The sequence below is a fragment of the Lathamus discolor genome, unplaced genomic scaffold (genome assembly GCF_037157495.1).
Source record: "Lathamus discolor isolate bLatDis1 unplaced genomic scaffold, bLatDis1.hap1 Scaffold_61, whole genome shotgun sequence".
Classification (NCBI taxonomy): Eukaryota; Metazoa; Chordata; class Aves; order Psittaciformes; family Psittacidae; genus Lathamus; species Lathamus discolor.
This window is the reverse complement of record NW_027069380.1, coordinates 24954-33989: the sequence shown is the minus strand read 5'-3', so window position 1 is coordinate 33989 and position 9036 is coordinate 24954. Positions and strand designations below refer to the sequence as shown.

At 54.5% G+C, this 9036-nt stretch overlaps 1 protein-coding gene across 1 annotated transcript; it reads right to left on the bottom strand.

Annotated features, from left to right (window-relative positions):
* Positions 1-279: 279 nt before the first annotated feature.
* Positions 280-1257, bottom strand: LOC136006732 (olfactory receptor 14A16-like). The gene has a single exon (XM_065664795.1). The coding sequence runs from the start codon at positions 1255-1257 to the stop codon at positions 280-282; it is 978 nt and encodes a 325-aa protein (XP_065520867.1).
* Between the last annotated feature and the right edge of the window lie 7779 nt (positions 1258-9036).

Here is a 9036-nt window from a genome sequence, read left to right as displayed (position 1 = left end):
CACAGAGCAGCCATCCCAGAGCTGGAGCAGCCAGAAGGCCCATTTCATTCCCCTGCATTCCTGCCATGTGAGGACGTATCAAGAGAAGAGGTTTCTTCAGGATCATTTATTTCCCTTAAATAAAGTGAGAGACCACCACTGACACAAAGTGTGTGGCTCACACAACACGAGTGGCTACTTAAGCAGGAACAGATGGAAACTGACATTTCTATGAAGACAACATCACCACAAATTGAATCAGGAAAACAAATGTAAAGCAGCAAAGACAGACTTGGCCTCTCATGAACTGCACTGGGAGCCCTTTGCAGAGGACAGCAGGCAGTGTGTGGCTGCTGAAACACGTCCAGTCACCCGCTTCCTCACAGCATCCTTGAGCGCCTGGTTCCTCAGGCTGTAGATGAGGGGGTTCAATACAGGAGGCACCACTGAGTACAGCAGTGACACCACCAGATCCAGGGAAGGGGGGGAGATGGAGGGGGACTTCAGGTAGGCAAACGTGCCAGTGCTGACAAACAGGGCGACCACAGCGAGGTGAGGGAGGCACGTGGAAAAGGCTTTGTGGCGTCCCTGCTCAGAGGGGATCCTCAGCACAGCCCTGAAGATCTGCACATAGGACACCACAATGAACACAAGACAGCCAAGTGCCAAACAGACACTTAGCACAAGGAGCCCAACCTCCCTGAGGTGGGAATGTGAGCAGGAGAGCTTGAGGATCTGGGGGATTTCACAGAAGAACTGCTCCACAGCATTGCCTCGGCAGAGGGGTAGTGAAAATGTATTGGCTGTGTGCAAAAGAGCATAGAGAAACCCAGTGCCCCAGGCAGCTGCTGCCATGTGCACACAAGCTCTGCTGCCCAGCAGGGTCCCATAGTGCAGGGGCTTGCAGATGGCCACGTAGCGGTCATAGGACATGGCAGTAAGGAGAAAATACTCTGCTGAAACGAATAAGAGAAAGAAAAAGGCCTGTGCAGCACAACCTGTGTAGGAGATGGCCCTGGTGTTCCAGAGGGAACTGGACATGGATTTGGGGACAGTGGTGGAGATGCAGCCCAGGTCCAGCAGGGAGAGGTTGAGGAGGAAGAAGTACATGGGGGTGTGGAGGTGCTGGTCGCAGGCTGTGCTGGTGATGATGAGGCCGTGGCCCAGGAGCGCAGCCAGGGAGATGCCCAGGAAGAGCCAGAAGTGCCAGAGCTGCAGCTCCCGCCTGGCTGCGAATGGCAGGAGGAGGAACTGGGTGATGGAGCTGCCGTTGGACATCTGCTGCTTCTGGGCATGGGGCACTGTCAGAGGAGAAACAGGCAGTGACAGGTTACAGGAGACTGCTCAGGATAAAAGCAGTTCATTTCCCATAAGATTTCTACCACCCCCTCAAGTTCAAATGCATTTCCCCGTTCCTGGTGCTGGTGGCTGAGTGTCCTGGCAGAAGCACTGTGGCTCCAAGGACTCAGCTCTGTGCCACTGCAGGGATTTTACAAAGCTGCTTTGTGAAAGCTCCTATACCCACGAGGGATGTCAGATGTAACAGAGGTTCAGTGCCTGCACTCACAACTATGAAGATGCTGGCTGCAGAGCAGAGCCTCAGCGTGACTTTGTTAGGATTTTCTCAGAAGTTTCTCATCTGACAAGTGCTATTTTAGGTGTAGAAATCCTATTTTTTGTAACTGCCCGTGTGGTCAGTATTAGGACAGGACAGATGAAAGGCCTCAGCAGCCCGTGGATTAGTGCATAGTCTGGAGAGCTGCGGAGTCCATCACTCTTGTTCCCAGCTGCCCTGCACTTGTCCTATCACTGCGCACACAGATAAAGAGAGAAAAGGAGAAAGAATGAGATAAAGAACAACCGGCAGGGAGCCCTGCTGACTCAAAGGGAAGAACTCCTCTCTCCCAGCCCTTGGCGCAGCTGTGATACACAGAGCAGGAAGCCAAGGACTCTGAGGACAGAGTGCCGACCCCGAGGGAAGGCTTTGTGCTCCCAAGGACACTATGGGAGAGCTGTGCCTGTCTGGGGGCAGGTCGCAAGCCCAGCAGGACAGGCAGAGCAGACAGGGAACTGCAGAGGAGATGTTCCAGAGAGACAGTCAGCTCCTTGCCCAGCACAGCGTGGCCAGCAGCCACCTCCAGTGCCAGCCACCAAGAGAGCTGCCTGAACGCAGCCTCCCCAGGGCTGGGCTGCACCTTCCCCCCACTCCCTGCCCATGTCTCTGCTGCCTGGAGCTGTCCCTGCCAGCAGCTGCTGCTCTGTGCCCAGCTCTGCTCCCTCTCAGGGCTCCCAGAGCCCATCCCATGGGCTGTGTGCTCAGCTCTGCCCTGCACACCCCTCCCGGCAGCAGGGCTCTGCCCAGGGGCATCTCTGCCTGGGCAGGGGCTCAGGAGCAGCTCACACAAGTCCTGACAAGACGCTCGCTGCCTCCTCCAAAGCACAGAAGTAAATTCCCAGCTCCCACTGCCCAGCCTGCCCACCACGAGGGAAGAACATCAGAGCTCAGGATCCTTCCCTCTAAGGCAGACGGTGCCTCAGTGTCTTTCAGAAGGACCCTCTGCAAACGTGCTCAGAGCGATGTGGAGCTCTGAGCAGCCCCGACCCACCCAGCACCCTCTCCAGTGCACACAAATACTTTTCCTTTCCTGCCAGGGGTTGTTCCTTCTCCCCCAGCTCCCCCCGCAGCTCCATGGGGAGCTCCCGGGCAGGCTGAGTGCTGACCCTGGCAGGCAGCAGAGTCCCTGCCCAGCACACAGGGACCCTGCTCGCAGGGGCAGCCCTGGGCACCCCTGGCTGCACACCCACATTCACACCCTGCAGCCAGCCCCGGGACAAGGGACCTGCCTCGTCCTGGCCCTCGCACGGCGCAGAGGGAAGCCCTGCTCTGCAGCACATCCTCCTCCTTATCTACACCCAGAAACCAAGAGAGTGCTCCTGACAGATCCCCTGGACCGTCCGAGGCAGCAGCTTGAGGAGATCCCTCCAGGAGCCGCAGCTGCATTGCCGTGCACCCAGAGCCTTACCATGCACGGGGCTGGGAAGGTTTCTCCTGCAGGGAGCTCTCAGCATCCTCCACTGCCGAGTGCCTTTAAGCTCTCTGAGGCTCTCAGGTCTCCCCTGGGTGCCTGCAGGCAGTGCCCCAGCCCTGCTCCTGGGCAGAGCTGTCTCTCTGCAGCGCTGCCCGCTTGCCAGCATCTGCCTGCGTCCCAGGAGCCCAGCCCAGCTCAGCAGCAGAGGCCCAGCCCAAGGTGGCTCTGCCTCTGCCCCTCTGAGGTTCATCCAGGGCTCCCTGGGGCTCCAGGGGAAGCCCGTGGGGAAGAGCCCGAAGCAAGCACTGATGCTCCCTCCGTCAGCTGGCAGACACACTGCCTTCCTGCAGTGCCGTTTCTGTGATGAGGGACAGAGTTAAGGCTAAAAACCTTCTTTTCTTAGAATCACAGAATAATTGAATTCGGAAAAGACCCTTAACATCGAGTCCAACCATTAACCTGTCCCTAACAAGTCCACACACTGAGCATGAGAACATCCCTGTTGGATACCCTGTTTCGATGGTCACCAACAGCAACTGGGACTTTGAAGTTGAATTTTACATCCTACCATAATTTCACTAATTTCGATTGTATTCTCTTTGTTGTTAAACATTCTTCTGGTAAACATTCTTCTGCATGGAATTCACCTGGACCTGCAGTGCCGTTTCTGTGATGAGAGACGGAGTTTGGTCTGAACATCAGCTTTTCTAAGAATTACAGAATCATTTAGATTGGAAAAGACTCTTAAGAACATTGAATCCAACCAATAACCAAACACTGTCAAGTCCACCACTGAGCCATGTCTTTAAGTGCCACACCTACATGTCTTTTAAATACCTCCATGTATATAAAAGGTCTTTTTATGTACCTAAGAGGTCTTTTATGTACCTCCAGGGATGGTGACACAACCACTTGTGCGGGCAGCCTGTTTCTTGTCCCATCATCAGACAGCACAGCCAGGCCAGCCCAGGCTGGCATCTCCTTTACCCCTGCTGAAGGCTGGGATTCAGCCCGGTTAGCTGAGGCATCTCATCCTGGGACTGTAGCCCTGAGACTGGAAGGGGTCTCAGCTCCCTCCCATGAACACCACAAACCCACACAAGGTCTCACTTCCTCAGAAGGTGAAATTGTACCATTGTATAGATGAGGTCTTCATCAGAGGAGATTGCCCCACAGAGGCAGGGGAAGCAGCAACAGCACTGTGGGAAGCACTACACGATGCCAAAGTTCCACCTGGGCAATGTCAGAAACCAAGCAGAAAGCAGCAGATCAACGCTCCCACCCAGCTGGGTGTTGGCTGCAAATTTACACATCCCAGTAGGGAGCAGCATGCACCACTTTGAACCAGTACAGACCAACATAGGCCACTACGGCCCCAGATACTGGTGGGGGTTCAATAGCCCAGTGCTCCCAGTCCCTGCCGCAGGTCTTCCCGTTTGCAGCTGTGCTCAACTCCCAGTCCCCATCCCAGTGCTGCCACTACCTGCTGCAGGTGCTCCCAGTTCCTCCCAGTGCTCCCAGTCCCTGCCACAGGTGCTCCTGCTCATCCCCCATACGGGCTGGGGGGATGCTGGAGGCTATGGGGGGGCTCATCCCGGTCTCTTTGGATCACAGCCCTGGAACCGCTGCTGCATGAGGGCGATCCCGGCCTCCGTTCCCTGGCGGCACAGACCGTGCTCATCCTCAGGAGTGCACCAGAGCGGCGGAGCCTGGGACGCCGCCTGCAGGCGCTCTGCTGCTGGGAATGGCGCAGTTTTCCTTAGGGAAAAGGATGGCGGAGAAAAACACAGACCAACGTGCTCCACAGACCGAAGGGCAGCACCTCCACCGCCCCGTTCCCTGCTCTCCATCTCCATCAATAGCATCCAGGCAGCACGGACACCCCAAACCCACCTTGCCCTGCTTCTCCTATGGGTCAGAGCCCCAAAACAGCCCCAAAACTCCACAAAATCACCCGAAAAACACCTTGTCATGCTTCTCCTATAGGATACAGCTCAGAGCAGTGAAACAGCCCCAAAACAGACCAAAACCACACCAAAACCACACTAAAAATTCCTTGTCCTGCTTCTCATATGAGATACATGGTCAGAGCCACAAAAGAGAACAAAAAACAGGCCCCAAACACCCCCCAAACACCCCAAACCATCTCAACCCATTCCCATTCTATTCCATTCCACCCCATCCACTTGTGAGTGACTGAACTGCAGTGAGCCTGGACACGGTCCTCACTGCATTGTCTGTCTGATTGCTGTGAGGAACTGGACAGGGACTCTTGACTATTAACTTGGACGTGATTAAAGAAGCTGTTTGTAATAGATTGATTTGTGTTTGGACCCTACGAGGGTTTCAGTGGTTCAGTGCTGCTCCTCACAATGGGGTTTCAGCATTGCAGATGGGAAACGAGATGAGGCTTATGGGATCTCTGTGTATCCTGTGAGGCTCAAAGGGAAGAATTGTAAGCTGTAAACCAAAACCACGCTTAATTGAGAGCTGTAGATTGGGACCTCTTCTGTTGAGAACAAGATGGGGCTGGTTCTTCAAGGTAATGAACAAATCAGAGCCAAGTGAAGAAGAGTCCCTCTCCAGCACCCTTGTAACCATCTGCAGACAATGGAAGATGCTAAGAGATCTCTTCTCCAGACCCAGCGTTCTCAGCCTGCCTCTCAGCAGCTCATTCACTGGGCTTCCATCACCTGCAGGAGCTCTGCTGATGCAGCACCCTCCATGGCCACCACAGACCCATGGGTCCTGATGCCCTCCCTACAGCTCTGCCCCCACAGTTTCTGTGTCTTCACGTTGAGGTCCAGGTTCACCTCAGTCCCAGGCATCTGCACCACTCCCAAAATTCCCACTCCCCCCAATAGCCCTGGTATCCTCAAAGCATCCCATAATCCATCTGGTACCCAGAAACCCACGCTGCCCCAGCCATCTCCATCCATCCCAGTAGCCCTAACCCACCCCAAAACTACATGGTACCCAAACCCCATCTTTATTGAGCCCCATAAGGAAGGGTCCCCACACGCAGCATGTTGGGGTGCAGGGATGCTGCTTTGGGTGACAGCCCCAGCTCATGGCCCTGCAGCAGGTTCTCCCACAGCTTCAGTCTAGAACCTAGCCGGGTCACCATGGCAACGGGTCAAAACAGGGCCCTTTGTGACCTCATTTGTCTCACCCTACTTGAGCGCTTTGGTCAGGGGAGCAGACAGTGACAGGAAAGAGCGGGAGGAAGGAGCCATTGGGTTGCTTCTGAGCTCAAGCCCTGTTGCGTTTGGTCCAAGCTTTCCCCTTCGCTACCCTGATTCCTTTCCTGCATCCTGTGGGATGATGGAGAGACCCCCCAGAACCCCCTGGCAGGCTTGGGAGAGGGATGAGGCTCCTGAGGGGAGCATCTCTTCACTGGAGTCCTGTGAGGAATCCCTGGTCGTGCCATTGAGGACTGGTGAGTGTTGGTGTGGGAGCAGGACAAGGGGAGATGGGTTCAGTCTCGAAGAAGGGAAGTTCCACTTGGATAGAAGGAAGTAGTTCCCTATGGAAGGGGTGAGGCACTGGCACAGAGTGGATGCTCCATCCACGGACAGGTTGGATACAACCTTGGTTACATTGGATCATAGAGGTATAGGATGGGTTGGGTTGGAAAACCCAATGGATGATCTCCGGGTCCTTTCCAACCCAACCCATTCTATGATTCCATGACTTTATGACCAGCACCACTTTCCTTGGATGCTGGCGGGGGTCAGATCTTCCTCTGCTCTCCAAACCTCCCCTCTTCCTCCATTAGATGCCAGCTGGCTACCCGTGTACACACTGGAGCAGGATGACGTGGAGCGCATCGAGGCCTTTGTCAACACACCAACCACGGTGAGCACGGCCATTACGATGGTCATGGGTGCTGTTGGGTGCTGCCCTCACTGCTAGTGCTCCAGTACCCCTGTCCCCTCTCATACTCCCTGTTTGTGCCTCCATCCCCACTGGTTTCAGTCTGAGCATGAAAAGGTTGGATTCCTTGAGAGCGTTTGTTCCGTGCTGATCACCGCCAGGTTCTGTGACTTGCAACAGGGCCTGGATGTCTTCTGCCATAAGAACCACCTCGCAGAGACCATCCAGGTGAAGGGACCCCCATGGGGATGCTATGGGGCAAAGGCCTCCAGCACCCAGTGAGGGCAGCATTGGTGGACTCCCAGGTCCCTTATCCCCATTGTGCTCTATAGACACTGCTCCAAGAGCAGCCCATGGACCAGCTGTGCACGGAGGTGCAGCATCTTGCCATGGATGCGATAGCAGAACTGAGGTACTAACGGCACATCCCTCCTGGGGTCCCCATTGCTCCAATCACCAGCATCCAACAGGAGCCTTCTTCCCTTTGCAGCTCAGTGAAGTCAGGGCTTGCGGACCAAGGGAGACACCTCTTAGAGACCTGCTGCAAGAGCGTCTTCTTCCTGCCTCCAAACGAGGAGTTTTCAGACCTGGATACCTACTACTATGTCCGGGTAAGGTGCTCCAGGAGCCAGCAGCTTCCTTTGGAGCACTGGGGCTCTGGGATGCACACAGTTGAAGCTCTCTTGGTACCCAAAGGGCTCTGCTCTGTCCCTGCAGACACTTTTGTCCCTGGATAACATGCTCCAGAGGCTGGTGCTCAACTCTCCTAACCCTAGGGCGAGTGAGGAGCTGCAGAGCATCCTTCAGGTCTGGCCTGTGCGGAGCAGGGTGCACAGGGGCTGCTCATCACCTATGGGGCCCTCCCCAGAGTCATGGGTCCTCCCTCTCCTGGGTAGCCCAAGGCCCTCCCGGTGCATGGGGGCTGCAGGGGGTGGCGGCCGCTGCCCTCAGAGCTCAGGGCAGGGACCCCACATCAGGAGGCTGAGCCCGCCTGGGATGGGGTCCTTGCTGCCTCCTGGCACCATGGGCTGGGACCAGGCTGCTGGGGCCCATGGACTGGTTCCCTTGCTCTGAACTGTTGCAAAAGAGGTCTTTAGAGGAGGAACTTGTCTGTTACAGATATGTATATATATGTGTGTATATATGTATACATATGTATATGTATGTGTATATATGTGTATTTATGTGTATATATGTAAATATATGTGTATATATATGTATATGAATATATATATATTTGTATTTACTTATATATTTAGATATATTTATATCTCTTTATATCTATGTAGATATAACTATATATATTTGTTCATAATTATTATTAAGGAATTAATGATAGCAATAATATTAATGAATATTAATATTAATATATAAACCTATAAATACACCAATATTAATGCATTAATATTGACATTAATATCAATATTTTAATCTAAACATGTATATTAATGTTTATATCTATATTTGTATATCTGTATCAATAATTGTGATAATTATTTTTTCTACGATATTTCTATGATATTTAGACCTACCTTATATCTATTTAGCTCTATGGCTCTATTCCTATTCATATTTAGCTCCACGGCTCTATTCCTATTCACATGCTTTTACACGTACCCTGCAGCCCTAGGAGCACAGAGCGGGTTGGGCTGGAAAGGACCCAAAGCCCCTGCAGCCCCAGGGCAGGGGCAGCGCTGAGGCACTGATTTTCCCCGCCAGCTCCAGCCCAGCCCAGCCCTGGAAGCGGGGCCGTGCCTTGGTCCTTGCGGCCGGGGCATCCCCCACAGTGAGGGGACCAAGCCCTCACCCCCTGCACCCCTTCCCGTGCCACTGCCTCCATCCCTGCCCACCCCGCGGTGATGCTCAGCGGGAGCTGCACTGGAAGCGGGGAGGGTCCAGCCCCTGCCGCACCTCCGGGGCTCACCCGCGCCTTCTCCCCCTGCCCAGCTCCTGCTGCACTTCAGTGGCTCCCCCAGCCCCGTCGTGAGGGAGAGGGCCCTGGGCAGGATCGTGGCCATGACCCAGCTGCTGCAGCACCACGGCACACAGAGGGTAAGGACCCGGCAGGACCAGGGCGGGCGGCAGCAACTCCTGCACCGGGAGACGGGGACCTGCAGAGCATCCTGGGTCTGCCTGCTCCTGCTCCTGCCCC

What these genes read in the sequence shown, in the direction of transcription:
- LOC136006732 (XM_065664795.1), bottom strand. Translation starts at nt 1,257, where the DNA reads ATGTCCAACGGCAGCTCCATCACCCAGTTCCTCCTCCTGCCATTCGCA.